The following is a 20,500-nucleotide window of genomic DNA, read 5'->3' as shown; positions in this document are numbered from 1 at the left end:
TCTTTAATCTCACACTTGACTGTAATTGCCCTTAAATCTAGAGCTTCCCGAAGTTGGGAGCTGGGCCTTATTTGTCTTTATATCTCTCATACCGAGCAAATCCCTGCTATAGAACTGGCGTTCAGGACGTTAACGAAGGCAAAGAGGAAGGAAGGAAGGAAGGAAGGAAGGAAGGAAGGAAGGAAGGAAGGGAGGGAGGGAGGGAGGGAGGGAGGGAGGGAGGAAGGGAGGGAGGAAGGAAGGAAGGAAGGAAGGAAGGAAGGAAGGAAGGAAGGAAGGAAGGAAACGAAGCAGTCAGAGCCCGCCAAGCAAACACAGGGCAGCATCTCCCCAGGCACACGAAGGCTGGCCACCAAATCATCTTTCCTAATACAGACTTCCAACCCTTCCCTCCACTCCCCAAACTTCCCCAGCTCAGTATTGTTCATTGTGAAGAGGAACAGAGAACAGAAGCAAACATTGTTCCTCCTCTTCCCTGCTAAACAACAATCTAATGTTAAAAAAAATTTAAGTTTATTTATTTTAAGAGAGAGAGAGAGAGAGAGTGGGGCAGAGAGAGAGGGACAGAGAGACAATCCCAAGCAGGCTCTGCACTGTCGGCACGGAGCCTGACATGGGGCTCCATCCCACAAACCATGAGATCATGACCTGAGCGGAAATCAAGAGTCAAACGTTTAACCGACTGAGCCACCAGGCGCCCCTAAAGCAAAACAGTTTTAACCGTCCAGACGTTTGTCCCATTCCTTCCGTGATGGCTGAATTAAAACATCCCTGTTGTACAAACAGGCCTCCACACTCTGACTCATCGCCTCACTCTCTGTCATCAAGGCAGCAAGAACACATATGCATTGAGAAGTTTTGGGGTTTGGCATGGAGTCTGATTCTCGGGGACTGATGGGTGTTGTGTGGTCAGAATACTTCTGCAGAGGTCATGTGCTATGTCTGGGGTGGGGGGGTGTCTGTTTGAATCCACAGCCTGGGAGTGGGCAGCACCCTAAGCTAGAAAGCCCATGTTTCAGAGTCCACCCTATATGCATTGTGCTTCCTAAATAAACTGCCCTCCAAATCCTTGTCTCAGGCTCTGCTTAGTGCTAAGCACCAGACAGCTATTGTGAATAACTAATACGGTCAAGCTATTATAGACGCTCATCAGACATCAACTCCCCTGCATTTGGTGACAATGAGCATCACAGATGCATTGTAAGTCTCTCCGCCCACTCCCGGCCATCTTGAGACAAAGTCGATCACTGAAACAAAACAGACTCCTACAGAGGGGAGGGGACGCCAGCCAACAGCCGCAGCCTCACCACTGCCCAAAGCACGGAGCCTTTGGGATTCAGAATAAACCCGGGAGTGCTCTGCCAAGGCCTGCTTTTTCCTGTCAAATGTCAGGTCTCCCCCGGGCAGTAGGGGACATTTAATCTGCCTGTTTTCATTCATTTGCACTTCAAGACATTTCGAGAAAGAAGCCATCAGCACTGCCTGAGTTTCCAAGACTTTTCTCTTAGAAATGGGAAGAGGGATCCGGCCGGCACCAAACAGCTGAAGCATCCAGAGGCGCCCAGTGGGGATGTGGGAGGCGCCTATGGCGGGGCGGGGGGGGGGGGGGGGGGGGGGGGGGGGGGGGGGGGGGGGGGGGGGGGGGGGGGGGGTTCCTTCTTGAGAGAAACGTCTAAACAGAAATTTGGTGACAACCAGGAAAAGCACTGGGCCTTCATATCGGATAAAATGGCCTCTTGGTAATGGGGGTTCTTTTTGTGGGTTTGATGTGAACTGATACTTGATTGACTTAACAAATGAGAAATGTGATGAAAGTGCATTCTGGGGGCACCTAGGTGGCTCAGTCAGAAGCATCCGACTTCGGCTCAGGTCATGATTTCACGGGTCGTGAGGTCGTGAGTTCGAGCCCCGTGGCAGGCTCTGTGCTGACAGCTCAGAGCCTGGAGCCTGTCTCAGATTCTGTATCTCGCTCTCTCTCTCTGTCCCTCCCCTGCTCATGCTGTCTCTGTCTCTCTCTCAAGAAGAAATAAACATAAAAGGGCATTTTGACTTCCTTAATCCTTTGTCAGTCCACCAAGGTGTCCATTGTACTTCAATAATCTTTCTGTTGCCCCAACTAGCTTTCAAGCTCCTGGGGCACAAAGACCAGTCTGCCCTGTCTGTACCCCAGTTCTTGGCCTGGCTTTTACATCCAGCAGGCTCTCCGGATGAGCAGTGGACAAGTGGACCCACCACGCCCTCCTCTATAGCTATTCAAGCCCGCCCACCTCCCCTCTACAACCCACACCTGACCCTCCGCGTTCCCTGGCCTCTTACCCCCTCTCCCCACAGCCCTTTAAAATCCTTGAAGTAGAGATGACTGTCAGTTAAGCGTCCCACTTGGGTCCAGATCATGATCTCACAAGTTGTGAGTTCAAGCCCCGCATCAGGCTCTGTGTTGACAGCTCGGAGCCGGGAGCCTGCTTCGGTGTAAAAGTGCTTTGCAAAACACAACACAGATTCTGATGTGCTTCCTGTCTGGATTTAGCGTATCCCATTGGGTTACAATTTCCTACAAATGGCAATCAATTCACTTAACACTTCATATGGCTAATGCTCCATGAACCAGGCCGCTGTTGCACCAGCCGGCTCGGAAGACTGGTGAGCCGAGGAATGAAAGCGGATGTCCAGACTGGAAGGCCTACAGAGTGTATCTGGGATGTGCCGTCAGGGGACCTGGGACTTGAGGTTCAAGAGTCAATGCCTTAAACTGTGGCCTGGAGAGAATATCAGCACTTCATTCTATAACATGCAAGAAATGTACCCTCATTTTGCAGATGGAGACACAGAGGCTCAGAGAGGTTAATGTGTATTTGAGCAGGGCCACAGAGCGGGAGGGGAAAAGCAGAATTCGTGTCCAGTACTTTCAGTGCAGGCCATTGCTTCCTAATCTCTCATGTCCACGGAGTCCCCACCTTGCTCCGGGCACCCCTGCGGTGCCTCCGGGGTCTAATTCCAGTGTCTGATCTTTAGTGACCTTCTAACCAATGGCCCAATGGGAAGGCAGAGGCTGAGAGGGACAGAGTTCGTCATCACTGTCCCTAGCTCCTTCCCGTGTGCTTTCGATGCATTCTGTGGCCTCCCCTGTAGCCGTCTGGATCCAGGGAATCCTCACTCCTCTTTTTCTCTATCGACTTCTGTTCTCAGAAAAGGTAATCTGTTGGCTATTCACATTTTAGTAAGAACTTGCATCATGTTTCTTTTCCCAAGGATTATTTGTACTTGCAGAGGCACCTGTTACGGTGGGAAGAGGATTTGTGCCAGGTTGTGCCCAGCTGGCGAGGGCCTCCCGACCAGTCTGTGTAATGAGGGGACCCTTAATTTGGAACATCATGAACTTGCCTCAGGGTGCCTGAAATGCCCATCGGAGCATACCCTTCTCAAAACTTAGCCCACACCAAGGGCGCCTGGGGGGCTCAGTTGGTTGAGCGTCTGACTTTGGCTCACGTCATGATCTCACGGTTCCTGGGTTCAAGCCCCACATCTGGCTCTGCACTGACTGTGCGAAGCCTGGTTAGGATTCTCTCCCTCTCCCTCTCTCTGTCCATCCCTTCCTGGTGCTCTCTCTGTCTCTGTCTCTCTTTCTCTCTCTCAAAATAAATAAATAAACTTAAAAAAAACAAAAAAAAAAACAAAAAAATAAGAACCTTTGCCTACACCAGGGACGCCTGGGTGGCTCAGTCGGTTGAGCGTCCTACTTCGGCTCAGGTCATGAACTCACGGTTTGTGAGTTCGAGCCCTGCGTCGGGCTCTGCGCTGATAGCTCGGAGCCCGCTTCAGACCCTCTATTTTCCCCTCTCTACCCCTCCCCCACTCACTCTCTGTCTCTCTCTTTCAAAAATAAACGTTAAAAATATTAAACAACAACAAAACCTTTGCCGACACCTCAAAACATACACATACACACAGAGCACTGAAGAAAACTCAAAACCTCAAAAGCCATTTGGTCTCACTCATTCTCAGGGAGGCCAGACAAGGACACATTCTTCGCTTCTGGGCTCACACCAACCACATGCTCCGTGTTAACAATTCACTCTGGATTTACTGCCCATGAATATATCACACGTCTTTCTCCACATGCTTGTTTTCACCCTGGGCTACCTCTCAGACTAATGGATATCATATGTTCTCCATCCATCATATAAATAAGCTGTTTGATTTTACTGATCCCCCAAAAATGATGCCTCATGGAATTCCACCTAATGAGGCATTATTTTTCGTTCAGGCTTCGAGAGATATTCACTCCACAGATATGGTGTGTATTCTCTCTGCCAGGTTTTATGCTTGATGCTGTGAATCCAGAAATTAATAAGACACCGTCCCATTTTCTAAGATAACAAAACACAATGACAAATCTAAAAACAATAATAATATTATCTACCACTAATACTAAGTGTCACTATGAAGTTCTTCTCAAACAGCGGTCTTATCTGCAAGCCCAGTACAGAGAAGTCAGTCAGCACCTCAGCTTTATAACTGTATCACCTGCTTTCAGGTCCCAGCCCTTCTGCTTGGAAGTTCTGAGTCCAGGGGCGCCTAGGTGGCTCAGTTGGTTAAGCAGCCGACTTCGGCCTAGGTTATGATCTCACTGTTCTTGAGTTCGAGCCCCGCATTGGGCTCTGTACTGACAGCTCAGAGCCTGGAGCCTGCTTCATATTCTGTGTCTCCCTCTCTCTCTACCCCTCCTCCATTCATGCTCTGTCTCTCTCTCTCTCTATAAATAAATAAACATTAAAAAAAATTTTTTTAAAGGAAGTTCTGAGCCCTTGAGAAGGCTTCATTTCCCGTGTGCCTCAGTTTCTTCAGCTGCAAAATGGGGAGAATTGGTAACATCCTCCCTCCAAGCACTGTGGGGGGAGGTGCGTGCATTAGCAGTGGCCGGGGATTTGTTGCCAGGGCTAGTTCACAGCATGCCTGACGGAAGACACCTCCATGATCATTGCCAGTATCCTCCCTTCCACCTTCACCACAGCCCGGGGAGACGGGCCCTGTCCTTACCCCATTTGGTAGACAAGCCTGAAGATATTTAGTGACCTGCTCCAGGTCACACAAGTGGTGTCCCGAACTGGGATTCAAGACCACAGGCACGCTCCCAGGTGGCAAGTGAGGGTCACAGGCAGGCAAAGGCACAGGGCACTGCCCCCCACGTCACCCACCATACCACTGCCCAACAGAGGAGGTCATAAAACGTACGTGATGCCCTGAATGAGGAAGCAATAAACTGTACGGGGTAGTCAGGGAGGGCTGCTGGAGGAGGTGAGGGTCCGGGGCAGAGGGAACCTGAGAACCTGCATTTCTAATGAGCTTCTGGTCACCCTGAGGTCGCCCGTCCTGACCGCACTGAGTCCGGCTCAGGACTCCTCCCTGCTGGGCACCGTCTGAGAGAGCAGGGCTGGGGAAGGCCGAGAAGGGAGGGGATGGGCCGCCGTGGGGTCTCAGGCCCTGATGCCTGGCCCTGTCCGAGGAGGGGGTGGGCAAACGATCTCAGAGTGACTTCTAGATCTAAGGCTTATTGGCGTGCGGGCAAGGCTGGAGGAGCTCTGACAGAAAGAGGAGGAAGGCACGCGCTGAATGGTTATTTCTGTCAATGGAGCCCGTGGGGCGGGGGTGGGGGGGACGGTCCCTTGCACCCCCGTAAGCAGCATGGGCCGTGTGGCTGGCACCACGTGCAGCACGTGGCCTCCCTCCGGCCACCCCGTGGCCTGTGAGTTTTGTGCAGCATCGCTGCTCTGCTCTCTCCTCCGAACCAGAAACTTCTCGGGGTGCCCAGAGGGCTCTCAGGGGAGCGGCGGCGGACCTCGCTGCTGAGGAACAGCCCTCTCGAAAGAACGTGAGCGGAAGGCGGAGACTCACCCTCGAACTCCTGGCCTCCCAGCAGCAGCGTCACCAGGCGGCGGCCCTGGTCGAACGTCAGGCCAGGACACGTGGCGTTAGCCCGGGCTTCCGTGGGCTCCCTCCAGTCCTTGACATTGCAGAGCAGGACGTCGGGGGAGCTCAGCAGCCCGCAGATGACGGGACCTGCGGGGTCGCGACGGGGAAGAGAGGCTGACGTGAGAAAGACGGGAAGGGCCCCTTCGGGGACTCACGTCTGTGCCCGAGAGGCTTGGAGGCCGGGGCAGGTGCTTCCTCAGGAGCACAGAGGGGTGCCGGAGCTCAGGGGCTGGGCTCAGCTGGGTCACCCTGCCCTGTCAGGCCGGCCGCTGTCACCGTGGCCAATTCCCCCGGGAAGAGCCGCCACCACGCCTGCCCTGCGTCTCCTGGGCCAGGGCCCTTCCTCTCGGGGCGGCAGCCATGACCACAGCCCCGGGGCCTCTGTGCCCAGCTCCGTGGTCCTCCCTCTCCACCCCCACTGCCTGCACTGAGCTTTTTGAGGCCTCCAGTGAATAAACAGCAGCCTCTCTCTCTTACACACACACAGACACACACACACACACACACCAACCTTGAAGAGACTTGAAACGAGCGCTCAGATTCAAAGTAAGCGACTATGAAAAACCAGGAGCCCTGCACCAATGGAACAAGCTTCCCTGTCAGGAAGTGAGCTCCTCATCCCTGGATGCATTCAAGCACAGGCTGTGGGGACGCACCGAGAGAAATCTCTAACTGGGGGAGGCACCAGGCTATTGTGTCTTGGGTGTGTAAATACCCCAATTTTTATTTTTTAATGTTTATTTATTTAGTTTGAGAGACAGAAAAAGAGGATATGTGCAGGGGAAGAGCAGAGAGAGAGAGAGAGAGAGAGAGAGAGAGAAAGAGAGAGAATCCCAAGCAGGCTCTGTGCTGTCAGCACAGAGCCCGACGTGGGGCTCGATCCCACGAGCCGTGAGATCCTGCAGGACCTGAGCCGAATTCAAGAGACACTTAACCGACTGAGCCGCCTAGGCGCCCATAACTATGCTAGGTTTTAAAAAGCTGCCATGAAGTTATGACTCTGTTTATTATCAGGAAGCCCTATCCCAAGCTCACCACATTTGACACTGATTTTAGTGCCACGTCGCAGGTAACCCCAGTGTGCTGGCTGTCTGTGATGCACAGATTCGAGTGTATGAATCCCCTCGATGCTTATGGACATTATTATAATTGCTGGTCCATTTTACTGGTGTGGAAACTGAGTCTCACATTAGTAAACTGCCCAAATTTACTAAGATCTCAAAATTAGATAATTTATATTTCATTTAAAAACACTTTTTTAAGGTTTATTTATTTTTGAGAGATAGCGAGCAAGCAGAGGAGGGGCAGAGAGAGAGGGAAACACAGAATCCGAAGCCGGCTCCAGGCTCTGAGCTGTCAGCAAGGAGCCCAAAATGGGGCTTGAACCCAGAGACTGCGGCGAGATCATGACCTGAGCCGAAGTCAGACGCTTAACCAGCTGAGCCAAGGTGCCCTATATATCATTTTGATAAATAATCCCATTAGACAGTATAGTTGTTAAGATTCTCCTGAAGAAAAAAAAAAGGAAATATTCACTCCATAACCTCATTCCCCTCCTTATTCTCATTTATGCCCAAATCCAGATAGTGTTTCTCACTCATCTCTCACCAGAGTTCCCCCAAAGTAGATGCCTCAGACGTCTGCCTTACGAATGTGATGTCCTGCCCTTCCCCCTCCCACGGGCCACTTTTAACCTGCAGTTGTTAAAAAATCAGCAGCAGGGGCGCCTGAGTGGCTTAGTCGGTTGGGCCTCCAACTTCGGCTCGGGTCATGATCTGGCAGTTTGTGAGTTCAAGCCCCGCGCTGACAGCTCGGAGCCTGGAGCCTGCTTCGGATTCTGTGTCTCCCTCTCTCTCTCTGCCCCTCCCCTGCTCATGCTCTGTCTCTCTATAATAAAAAAAAAAATGTTAAAAAAGAAAATGTAGAAAAATAAAATAAAATAAAAATAAAATAAATAAATAAAAAGTCAGCAGCAGCAGGAATGGCAGGGATACCTCTGTGTAAAAACACCACCTTCGAGGCCCTCTGACGGGTGGTTCTCAAACCAGGGTGCTTCGACTGATTCGATCGACAGCACAGGGAGAATTCTGAAAATGCTCGCTCCTCAGCACCAGCCACAGAGTTTTAGACTCTCTGTAGGTCTGCAGGTAGTAGGTCGGTGGACAGTAGGTCCGTAGGTAGGTCACAGGGGTGTGAGGTGGTGACATTTGGGAAGTAGCACTTGTAAACGACACCACAGCTGATTCTGGTGCTCTGGAGGATTCTAGAATCCCTCCCCTAGCTAGCCCACTTCATTTCACAGGGGAGGCAGTGGAGGCATGGGAAAGGGGGCTGGTTTTGCTAGCAACTGAGGAACAGCCAGCCGGCAGCGAGGGTCTCAGGCCTCAGTGGGGCCAGGAGGAGCCCGCCCAGAGCCCAGAGGAAGTCTGAGCACACGGCTGTCCCCTCACAAGCAGAGAAACAGAATCATGGGATTAAACGAGAGGCGGGTAGATTTTTCCTTCTGCTCCAGACCTTGGAAAGAGAAACACATGCGCCTTTGTTCGTTAGTACTGAAGTGTCAACGAGATCTCCGTGTGTCTGCGAGCTGGGTGCCTGCTAGAGATTGGAAGTCACTTTGCTGATCACACATTGCCCACTTTGGGTTCACTCCCGGGTACCGCGGGCCGCGCGACTCCCTCCGGCCCCACTTCCAAGAGGCCCCCACTCACATGTAAGTACAGAAGCCTCATGAATTCTCCTTCATAATCAGTGGAAACAAAGCCACTGAGGCAGGGGGAAGGGGGAATCTACCAGAAAAGTTAAATGAATTTCCAGACTGCGGTCAAACGATGTAGCAGGATTCGGTTTCTGGCCATCGGCAGACCCAGCCAGAGCTTCATAATTTAAAGCTCCAAATCTGCCCATCAGGCAAGACTGGGAAAAACATCTGCCTTGATGTTTTATGCGTGTCTCGAGGACAGCCTGACTTGCGGCGATGGGAGGCAGTCGGTCAGTTGACCATAATTCACAGATCACAGGTTACGCTTGGAGGAAAAAGGCAGCGCGCCACTGGCCAGAAATGTCCTGGAAAAAAGGATTTTGTGGGCTTGCTGTTCCCTGGACAAAATAATTCTTCCATATATGATTCTAGGGAAAGCGAAATGGATCTTCCAACTTGAAAAACCATATGGCTTGGTGAGTGATTGAGCGTCTGGGGAAAGTGCAGTATCCACAGAAAAGAAGGCAAAGGCATCCTTGATTTTACCTGCAGTGCTTCCCACACATATGTGTGTTTACACGTGTGCCCGTGTTTACACGTGTGTATATCTATCTCTCTATATATACTTTTGCATATCTAAACACTAACATGAATGCACATCATATAATCACAGAGCGTTAAGCCTAATAAAAGGAATTTTAGGGGCGCCTGGGTGGCTCAGTCAGTTAGGCGTCCAACTTCAGCTCAGGTCATGATCTCGTGGTTTGTGGGTTCGAGCCCCGCGTGGGGCTCTGTGCTGACAGCTCAGAGCCTGGAGCCTGTTTCAGATTCTGTGTCTCCCTCTCTCTCTGCCCCTCCCTGCTCATGCTCTGTCTCTCTCTGTCTCAAAAATAAATAAACAAAAAAAATTTTTTTAATAAAATAAAAGGAATTTTAGAATTTAACTTGGGCCAGTCCAGGCTCCTGCCCTACCTGCTACTCCCACACTTTCTCATTCGGCCCCCGCAGACCGCGGGGAGCGAACCGGAGCATCTTCAGTAACCAGCCTGTTTGAACTCTGAGCCGCATTCAGACCTGTTGACACAATTCCTCCATCTTTCGACCCTCTCCACCTCGGTTTCCATGATGGACCACACTCATGTCCCCCCCCCCCCCGCTTCCTGGCCGCTAGTTCTCCATCTTCTTCGAAGGTTCTCCCCATTCTGTAGGTGTTCACCAGGGATAGGCCCCGTCACCCTTTGTCTTCTCACCCTGTACCCCCGCCTCCAACGAAACCCCACCCGTGCCCACAGCTCTGAAACCACCTCGACACTGGGAAGCCACACCTTTCCATCCCCCACCCAGACTCTCCCCCTGAGCTTTGGCTCTTTGTACTCAAAAGCTCAGTCCTTTCCTGTGAATTTCCTAAAGGCATTTCAAACTTAACACGCCGTAAATGAGTTCATGAGCTTCCCAAACCTCCGTCTCCCGTTACCAAATCCGGCATCTGTTTTCTTCCATCATTCATTACACGAGCAAGCTATCCACCCCGGTGAACAGGCTTGAGAGCCAGGAATGGCCTCTGACACCTCCCTCTCCCTCGATCTCATATCCAAAGTCCTGGCGGTTTGTCTGCTATAGATACCTTGAATCTGTCCCCTTTCCTCCATCCCCGCTGCCGTCCCCGCAGCCCCAGCTCCCCCTCTCACCTGGACGGTGGGGTGTAGCTCCAAACTAAACTCCACATCTACTCCAACTCCCCATCTGTCACCTTCTGCACACTTAACACAAAGCTTCAAAATTCGTATCTGATCACGACGTTCCTTTGCTTCAAACTCTCAATAGCAGGGCGCCTGGGGGGCTCGGTTAGTTAAGCATCCGGCTTCGGCTCGGGTCCTGGTCTCACAGTTCGTGGGTTCAAGTCTAGCATGGGGCTCTGTGCTGACAGCTCAGGGCCTGGAGCCTGCTTCAGATTCTGTGTCTCCTTCGCTCTCTCTCTCTCTCTCTCTGCCCATCCCCCACTCACACTCTTTTTCTTAAAAAAATTTTTTTTTAATTTAAAAATACTTTCAATAGCTTACAATTATTCTTAGAATAAAAACCTCCTTTAGTGCAGCCTGCGGGTCTGCTGAGTGGCCCCTCGAGCTGTGACTCCCCATGCCGTCTCCACGTACTGCATCCTGGCTTCTGCGACCCTGCTTATTCCCGTCAGACCACGGGTCCTGGCACCGGAGGGCCCCTTCCTCACCGCCACTGTAGTTACCTCCTTGGACCTGCGCAAGGATGAAGCCATCACAGCACGGATCACGGTCACACGCCAGAAGACAGAAGCGATGACCCGCAGTCAGATCGGCCCCCGAGGCTGAGAACACAATGGCCCTGTACATTCCAGAGAGCGTGTTTTGGAAACCCGTTGGCTCGAAGCTCTTCTGACTCGTTGTGCTGAATTCTTGGCCTGGGGAAACGGCAGAAACAAAACTTTTAAAGATCTGAAAACAGTTCAGAGTCCACCACAGTTTACGGGTCATATGACAAAAGACCCTCCAGTTGGGCCAATGTCAAGTCCAAGATGAGATGCTCTCTGCACCACAAAACTTCTGGATTTCCCGTGCATGGAGAGCCAGAAGCTCCCCGGGCCCGTGGGCCCCAAACCAGCAGACCTAGATTGACGTGCCTCAAACCTTTGCAGTGCTAAAGGGGCTGTGTGGAGAAGTGACATGTATTATCATTTTTATTATTCCCCGCAAACATTTATTGAGCTCCAACTGTGTACACAGACACCATGACACGTGATTCACCTACATGATCTCATTTCATCTTCACTGCCCTGTGGGCTGGGTTCAGCCTGCTCTGCCACCACATGCATTTCCGTGGCTCCAACTCATGGCAGGCGAGAAGCTGTGCTACCATAATGCTGAAGTCACGTCGGTTGATCTACGGTTTCCTGCCATGTCACCGCCTCGTGCTATCAAACGCCAGGTGCATACAGCACGCATGAACGCAGCAGGGCGCAGTAAGGTACCCAGTGCCTACGGGCCCACGTTCTCCCTCTGGCCACCATCTCTGCCTTCAAAGTGACAATTCCCATTTTCCCCTCCCTAACTCGGCAGCCCCCCCTTCCCTCCTCCCTCCCACGTCAAGCTCTGTGACTCTTTTCACATTTACTGTACCGTTGCTTTGCGATGGATTCCATGTCTTTTTTAAAATTCTGCTGGCATTTTAAGTAAGATTGCGATAGCTTCTGTCAGTCCTCGGTTAAAAATGGCAAGGTTTGGGTTTCGCCTGGCCCTAACTCTAGTTTTCCCATAAGCCCTGTTATTTTGAGAGCATCATTGTGCAAAGATGAGATTTTTTCAGGGAGATAGATGGATGGATGGATGGATGGATGGATGGATGGATGGATAGACAGATAGATAGATAGATAGATAGATAGATAGATAGATAGATAGATCGATCTACAGCCAAAATGTCTACCCTATGACTATGTCCCTTTCGCATGTGAGGAAAGAGAGGCTTAACGAGTGAACGGTCCCACCTGGGTCTACACAGCTGGTGGGTGGCAGAGGGAACGCCAGAGTCTGGGCCCTTCCTTGCCTTGTTCACCCCTCCATCCAGCTGGCCACCAGGGCTGAACTGACTCACACCCCCCGGAAGGAGTGGACAGGCTTCCCGTGAGGAACCCAAGAGCACAAGCTTTGGGATGAGACAGATTTGAGTGCAAATCCCTGCAGCTCCTCAGGGCCTCAGTTTCCCTATCTGTACAATGGGGGTGACAGTGTGTCATCCTCATGGGTGTTAAGTAGATAAAAAGATAGACCAGACATGATGGGGTGAGCAATGAACCTGGCACTTAGCTGACGCTCAGCAGGTATTTTCCAGGTCTCCAGAAAGCCACATCTTCTGCACCCTCACACTGGTTCACTCCACCCCTTCTGCCTGTCGCTGGCCGAGCCTACAAAGCCCCAGCCCATCCTTTTCACCAAAACCCAGCTTAACTTCAAGGGTCCATCTCCCTGATTCTTACAGTTAGAATTCATCTCTCTCTCCCCAGATCCCAGGCTCCAGCATCTTTCACCCTGTATTTAAGCCACTTGAGATAGTGTCTGCTTTGACAACCAGCTTGAGACCCTCTACAGCCACTCCCTGCCAGCCAACCCTGTAGTCGCTGGGCATAGGCGACTATTTAAATGTCTACTTCAGTTCCCTGAGGTTCATGTTGCAGTGGGCCCTTTCCAAGGGCTGGTGGCCATGTGTGGCCATTTTGGGTGGGAAGGGTTTATAGAACGTCCTCATCACTGCAGAAATTTCCATGGGACAGCTGGACTGTAGGGCTATCTCTCAGCACCCCCTCCCAATATCCGCCACATTGCCCAGGACAGAAGGCCTGCTGCCCAGAGGTCTTCATGTGGTGAGTGCCTCCTCTTCGTTTGGTCTCAGGTCTCAGTTCCAACGTCCCCTCCTCCGAGACTCCTTCTCTGACCAACCTTTATCCAATTAATGTTCGTCTTTCATTTCCTTTTTAAGTTGTGATAAAACATCCATAACATAAGATTTACCATTTTAGCCATGCTAAGTGGCTAGTTCAGTGGCATGAAATACCTTCACACGGTTGTACAATCGTCACTCCCGTCCACCTCTGTAACTTCTACTTCAGCCCAAGGCCAGCCCACCCAACCCTAGCTGTCCATCCCCTCCTCTGTCCCTGCCAACCACTGTCCTACTTCGTGTCTCCGTGAATCTGACCGTGCTGGTAGCCCATGTCCGTGTCCGTCTCTGTCCCATTGTCCTGCTGTACTTTCATGCAGCACTTATAACCCCCAGAAGTGATCTTATTGCTGGATCGGTTCCTTTCCCAGTCAGTGACTGTCTGTCGTGTTCACAGCTGCATCCACAGTGCGTGCCAGCGTGCGTACAGCGGGGCGGGAAGCATTCACGGAAAGTGCCAGTGCCGAGCCCATCCGCGCACGGCCAAGTCCTGGACACTGAGCAGGTCTGGGGGACATCCCAGAGCTGGAGGAGGGGACGCCCTGAGGTCCCAGGTTCCACCTGGGTGCAGCGGCAAGATCCTTCGTCTTTCTAGACCTCGTCTGTGAAACGAGGGGGCTGGGCTAGGCAGTCTGTAAGGAACCCTTGACCACTGTCTTCCTGTGATCCTGAAAAATCACATGGTTCCGCCTCCACGTTCTGGCCACAGCTTTCAGGTGCATGTAGACTGAAGGGTCCTGGGAAACGGATCCAGGTGTGTCCTGTCTCCCAGGTCGCTTAAGGTCAAGGGTGTGAATGGATGTGCTCGCCAGCTACTAGGTGCCATTGATGCAGGAAGTTCTCAAAAGCCACATGTGCGCTTCCTCAGATGTGATGTCTTACGCCCATTTACAGCACACACGCTAAAGGAGTGAGTGAGGAGGCAGGAGTCTGAACCTCCCTTCTCTGTTGGCTCTCTTAGGAAGCAGAATGGCTGTGTCTGTGCATTTTCTGCTTTAAAAAAAAAAAAAAGTAGGGGCACGGGGTGGCTCAGTTGGTTAAGCGTCTGACTTCGGCTCAGGTCATCATCTCACAGCTCGTGGGTTTGAGCCCCGCGTCAGGCTCTGTGCTGACAGCTCGGAGCCTGGAGCCTCCTTCAGATTCTGTGTCTCCCTCTCTCTCTCTGCCCCTCCCCTGGTCACTCGCTGTCTCTCTCTGTCTCTCAAAAATAAATAAATATATTTAAAAAAAGGAAAACAAAACAAAATTAAAAAAGCAAAAAACAGTTCTGCACTCATTCAGTTTGGCAACAAGGAAGCTTCTCCGTTTCCCTTGCAAACTTTCCCCAAAGTATAAGCTTTCAGGAGAGAAGGAGAAAAAATAAGAACACTTAGAAAGAAATACAGTCACATTTTTTTTAAAAATGTGATGAAAGTCCAAGGGTTGGTTTTAAAGAACATTTGGGGTAGGAGTTACTTATTTTATTTTGGTTTTCCTCTTTAGACAAAAACAAAACAAAACAAACAACAAAAAAAACCCTCTATGCTCTGTTATTTGTTTTATTTTTTTTTTTACGTGGTATTTTTTTTTATTTTATTTATTTTTTTTTTTTACAAATAGTTTATTGTCAAATTAGTTTCTACATAACACTCAGTGCTCATCCCCAAAGTGCCCTCCTCCATGCCCATCCCCCCCTCCCCCCCACATCCATCAGTCCTCAGTTTTTGTCAGCATTCAAGAGTCTCTCATGGTTTGCCTCTCTCCCTTTCCCCCACCATTTCCCCCCTTCTTCTCCCCCTTGGTCCTCCGTCAAGTTCCTCCTAATCCTCCTATACGTGCACACATATGATATTTGTCCTTCTCTGCCTGACTTATTTCGCTCAGCATAACACTACATGGCAATGAGAAAGAAGGAAATCTGGCCATGTGTAGCAACATGGATGGACCTTGAGGGTGTTATGCTGTTATTTGTTTTAAAATAAAAAAAAATTAATTGGAATAAACACTGGGGCAGGAATTCTAGCCCCCACCCCCCCCCACCCCCACAGATGAGAGAAATCGCGGCCCTGCGGGACTCCACTCTCCCGGGGAGCCCTCCTCCCCCAGGACAGGATGGAGGCGTCTGGTGGAGGAAGGGCTAGAGACAAACAGCCACAAGCGCTTGTCTCTGCCATGGGCCGCGGGCCGCTCCCAGGCCAGTGGAGGCCTTGGTGGCTGGATGGTGGCATTGTCCCCATGTGCTGCCAGCTCCTTGCTGCACAAGGCCCGGGCTGCTGGGAGCCAGGCCGCCTGAGCTACGGATCGGAGAGAACCACGGACGGGAGAGAAGGGCACCCTGTCACCCTCCACTCCAGCCCCTCGGCTGCCTTCTGGTTTGTAGCCTTCCCGGGGCCACCAGGAAACCCGTCCGCAAGCACAGTCGATGAGAACTCTCCTGCACTTGCTATTGACCTTGCTCTAGCAGCACAGGTAACCTCACCCCGACCTTCCAACCTCCTCGCTTCACCTGTGACTCCTGCTTTACCAGTGAAGAGCTGGAAACCCAGAACGCCCAGGCCCTTGCCCCCAGCGGGTGGGCGGCAGAGCCGGGTGGGCCCAGGCAGGCGGGCTCCGGCGCCCTCACCCTGCACCGAGGGACGGAGGGCCCAGCCAAGCATAGCAGCTCATGGGGAGTGCAGCCGCGGCCCCCGACCCCCCCCCCCGCCCCGCTCCTGGCCCTGAGGGAGAGAAGGCTGGGGGCCAGCAGAGCAGGGGAGAAGAGGGTGGGCTTCCCCGCCCCCACTCCGGGAAGCCGCGTGGGGGAATTCAGACACACTGAGGTTCAAACCCACTTCCCCAACTGATTAACAGTCTGACCTTGTGAAACTCTTCTAATCTCTCTGGGCCTCAGTTTCTCCATCTGTAAAAGAGGGGCTATGATCCCCGTTTCCTCTTAGAATCTCTATGAAGGTGGGTATAAGCGGTCTGGGGAAGTGAGCTATAAACTGTAAGATGGGATACGCCTTTGCTACTCAACCCCAGGAGGCGGGGGCGGGGGGGGGGGGGGCAGAGGACCAGGCCTCTTCAGAGCTTATCTGAAAGGCAGAATGGTGACCCAACCCTGACTGATGGACTCAGCATCTGCCTTTCTACAAGTCCCGCCCCCAGGTAATACACATGCACAGTGCAGCTGTAGGAAGCCCTGGCTGGTGAGGAAGAGGGTGCTCGGAGGTTTGGACCCCTGGGAGAAGGGCTGGTAACTTTTGGGGGGGTGAAGACCCAGGGGAAGGGAAGGCCTGAGAGGGGCAGCTGCAGGGAGCTAGGAGTCCACACCCCTGCTGGGGATGCTCCCTGCTCACTGACAGCCTCAGGGGGGCGCTGGGCTCTGCCACAGTCCCTGGCCTGTAGAAGGAGCCTCCCCATCCCTCGGGCTGGGGACAGTGTGGTCCCCTCCCTAAACTCGCCCAGCTAGGAAGCAGCCCTAAACCCTACTCCAGTTAAACCACTGAGGCCCCAAGCCATCTAGCTCGGCCAACCTACCCTTTTTCAGATACACAGCCGGAGAGTCTGGAGCTCCGCTCCTCAAGGTCACCTGGCACGTAAGACTCCCGAAGCCGGTGGCCTCTGAGTTCCCCAGTGGGTCTTGATGCTGGAGATGGGAAGCAGATGCGTTATTATCCAGAGATGGCGACTTCAGTTCAACAAGCGTTCACCAAACTCTAACCGTAGCTAGGCGCTGGGGCCGCAAAGGTACAAACAGAAGACTCCTGTCCACTAGTTCCTACTAGAGCACACAGACGTGGGAGCAGTGAATTCCAGCCCAGAGCGTCACTGCAAAGACACAGGTCATCCAAGAGGAGATGATTACAGAAGATGGAACGATTATCTCTGTCGTGAAAGGAGAGCTACAAAACTTTCCCAGAGAAGGTGAATCTGGGTGGGGTACTGATGTATGAGTAAGAGTTCGTTAGGCGGCAATAAAAGAAGCAGGATTTTAAGTAAAGTAAGTGGCAGAAATGAAGACAAAAAATTCTGTGGTGCTCTGAGGACTGGAGCCTGTGGGTCCTGGAGCCTGTCAGTCTTGAGAGGCAGAGGGGCGGAAGAGGAGAGAGGCAGGGGCATACCTATGGGCACAGTCTGTATCCAGTGGGGATCAAGGGGAGGTTTGTGAGCTTGGGAATGAGGTCAGACATCCAAAGACTTTGCCGTTCTCGCTAATCTTCCGATCCCTCTTTCTGCCTGTTTCCAGAACTCCTGCTGTGTGGGGGCGGCAGGACAAATCTGTTTTGATCAATTTGTGTTTTGTTCCCAGGGTTCCGCCCTCCTCTCGAAGCTGCCTGAGTTTCCTGGCCGCGGGAATCTTCCAAGGGCAGCGGCTACAGCAAAGCTTTCTGAAGCAACCGCTCTTCTGACATTTTAGAAACCCTGAGCTCAGGGGCCGGATGATGTGCCAGGGAGGGGAGAAGGGTCCCCGAGAGGGAAAGGGTTCTGCACTCCTGAGAAGGGTGTGGGTGGCGGGTCCCAGACTGCAGGGGCCCCCGCCCCATGGGTGGTCAGGCCTGGAGGGCATGGGATGAGGGTCAGCCGGACAATATGCCTGCAGCCTAGACCCAAACAAGGGGCTCCCGCCTAGGTAAAGACTCCCCTCCACGCCCCACACCTACCCCAGACACACGGCTCTCCCTGGCGCTGCGGCCTCAGTGCTGGGCAGTGTAGACTGGCCAGGTGGCTCCCGATCAATGGCGACACCTGACCCCCGTGCCTCGGACAGCCCTGAGCACCCCCGGGCCCTGCAGGGGAGCCCTGTACCAGGTGGGGTGGCGTTTCCTGCCCACCTGGAGCGACACTAACAGCAGTGGTGACAGCTATCATTACGGTCCCTGAGCTCTTCCTGAGGCAGAAACTGTCATGTAAGCTTCTCCATGTAGGACTTTATTCAATCCTCGCAGCCACTGGACAGGTGTCACCACTACCCTGCATCACAGGGGAGGGTTCCAGGATTCACGGGGCAAAGGGCAAGAGGCCAGCCGTGAGGACCCGGGAACCGAGCTCCCGACCACCTCCTTACGAACGCCCCCTGCGAGAGATGATCTCTGCTGGGCTGAGGAGTTCGAGGGAGAGTTCAGACTTCATTCCTTTTCTGCTTCTTTTTTATTATTATTTTTTTTAGTGAAGAAGTGTTTTATTGCTTATAGACTAAAATCCATACTTGTCAGGGCATCAGAGGATCCAATGACTAATAATCTCATAGTTTTGCTCAGAGGAATGCTAGGTGCTTAGTAAGTACTCCGTAAATGCAAGAGCTAGCTTCTGTATCACTGATAATTCTACAAGCCGGGTCTGATCCCTTAGGGAAAGAGGGCAGTAGAATTTCCTTAGATCAGAGATTCCCAGGGACTCCCAGAGAGCACTGTCACTGTGTCCTCAGACCCCTCGTGACCACAAAGCATCCCTGGGACGTGTGGACAGAGGTGTCCCATTAATAGAATCACTTTGATTCAGGCCAGCCAAGGTGAGGGGAGGGCCCTGGGAAGCCCCAGACAACAATTAAATGCAGCTGGTCTGCATGGTCCCGCGGCATTAATGCCAGTGGGTCTTGGCCGACTATCTCTGGTATCCTAGCCCATCCCCCCTCCCCGCCTGCCGGCCCCATGTCCCCCTGATACATCTGAAGGCAGGTCAGGGTCATGATAGTGAAAAAAATAAAGGCATGGTCATCCTCCCCCAAATGCTTTAACCTTTAAACTCGAGGCATTTAACGTTGCCTCCATTACTGTGTGTCTTGTGTTAGCTTCTCGAATTCTCACCAGAAGGGTGCGAGGTCAAGCCTCCACGGATGAAGTGAGGGTAGGAACCTGCACATGGTCTGACAGCCCCAAACGGACAGGGTTTGGGATTCAGTCCAAGACCCCTCCCTGCCTCCTCTCTAGATCCTGCAAATACAGACCCTGGCTGGGGGTCCTAATACTCAGGGGTCCACCCCCCGCCCAGGCCTTCCTGGGCTGTTGCTATGAACACACACTCACACCCCTGCACAGGTGCGTGTGCTAGGGGCACGCAGCCCACCCGCGCTGGCGATGTTGCAAAACTGCTAACAAATCGGCGTGCCCTTTAAAAATGAGAACTACTTTATGTGCACCCATAGAATGGACTGGTCTGCCCCTGCTAAAAAGCACAAGGTTCATTTTAAAGATGCAAGAAGTTAAACATGTGAGAAAATCAAGGTAGAAAAGATATAGTGTAAGATATTAACATGTAAACAAACAAGAGGCTCATAAGCACATAGAAATTTTCTGGAAGTTTCCATGAGAAACTGGACAGTAAAATGGAGATCTACATGTGCTTAGGAGCTAGGAAGTTGGGACAATGGCTTCCCTCTGCATACCCTTCAGTACTAATTCATGGGAACCATGAAACTGCCAGCTCTGACCTACAGACACAGCAATTTCACGTGGTTCTAACGAACATTTAACAGTTTTCTTTTTTAAGCTATAATCATATTTTGCTTCCACATGGAAAGAAATGGGGGGGTCTGGGACTCAGAGAGACAGGTGGCATTTAGGGCCCTGGACAACGTCCCGTCAGGCCCAGCACCCAGCTGCCTGGTGGGTAACAGGAGGGAGAGCTCGTCACCGCCATTCCTTCTGACCGACTTGTCAGGAAAGGATTCTGCTCAGACGGACCCTGCTCGGGACACCTTCGTCCTGAGACACCACCAGTCCACTGCGGTCCTTTGCCCGAAGCCTCATCACTTTGAAGAAGTGGCACAACACGGGGTCGGCTATTGACAGTCTCGTGCCGTCACCCGACCGGCCTGGTGTCCGTTCGATCGGAACATGTCTGGCACAGAAAGGACGAGACGCAAAGGGCCCACACGGCCGCCGTGCCTCACCTGAGCAGAAGCTGTGCAAGCCATGCTGTCACTTGTCCAGGCGTAGAAACCGCAGGAGGTGTCTGATCCCGCCGCGGACACCGTGAAGAAGCTGCAGGCTTCGTCCAACGCACAGTCTGCAAGCAGCACGGGACAGTCAGTGCCTGTCTCTCTCCGGTGATGCTAAGGGCAGGTGGACACATACCCCCACCCCCTGCCCCCAACACACACACACACACACACACACACACACATACATACATACACATACCGCCCCCCCCCACTCATCTGTAACATGCATTTCAAGGACTTTCGTGGACTGTAGGTTATAAGATAACCCTTGTAAACATACATGCTCAATACATAGGAAAGCTGTTACTACCCCTCTCTGCCCTTGACGTTGGTACAGACAGATAGCGCTCCTGACGCGGATAAATAACTCTACAAGGAACCCATGTCCATCATTTCTGTTCCCTGACACTCAGCATAGCACTGCTCTCGGTACGGAGGAGATGTATCATAAGCTCTGAAGTGAA

At 52.2% G+C, this 20,500-nt stretch overlaps 1 protein-coding gene across 1 annotated transcript in view; it reads right to left on the bottom strand.

Moving 5' to 3' along the window:
* TG (thyroglobulin) overlaps positions 1-20,500 on the bottom strand; it is a 254,014-nt gene that overhangs the window by 168,326 nt on the left and 65,188 nt on the right. Inside the window, exons 24-27 of the mRNA XM_039240195.1 lie at positions 19,986-20,101; positions 16,634-16,742; positions 10,914-11,105; positions 5,893-6,057 (exon numbers count right to left, since the gene is read on the bottom strand). Coding sequence (XP_039096126.1) covers positions 5,893-6,057; positions 10,914-11,105; positions 16,634-16,742; positions 19,986-20,101 — 582 coding nt within the window. The remainder of the gene's footprint in view (positions 1-5,892; positions 6,058-10,913; positions 11,106-16,633; positions 16,743-19,985; positions 20,102-20,500) is intronic.

Source organism: Hyaena hyaena, unplaced genomic scaffold (genome assembly GCF_003009895.1).
Source record: "Hyaena hyaena isolate Hyena2069 unplaced genomic scaffold, ASM300989v1 scaffold_169, whole genome shotgun sequence".
Taxonomy (NCBI): domain Eukaryota; kingdom Metazoa; phylum Chordata; class Mammalia; order Carnivora; family Hyaenidae; genus Hyaena; species Hyaena hyaena.
Note: the sequence above shows the minus strand (reverse complement) of the source record. Positions and strands in the feature narration are given on the sequence as shown.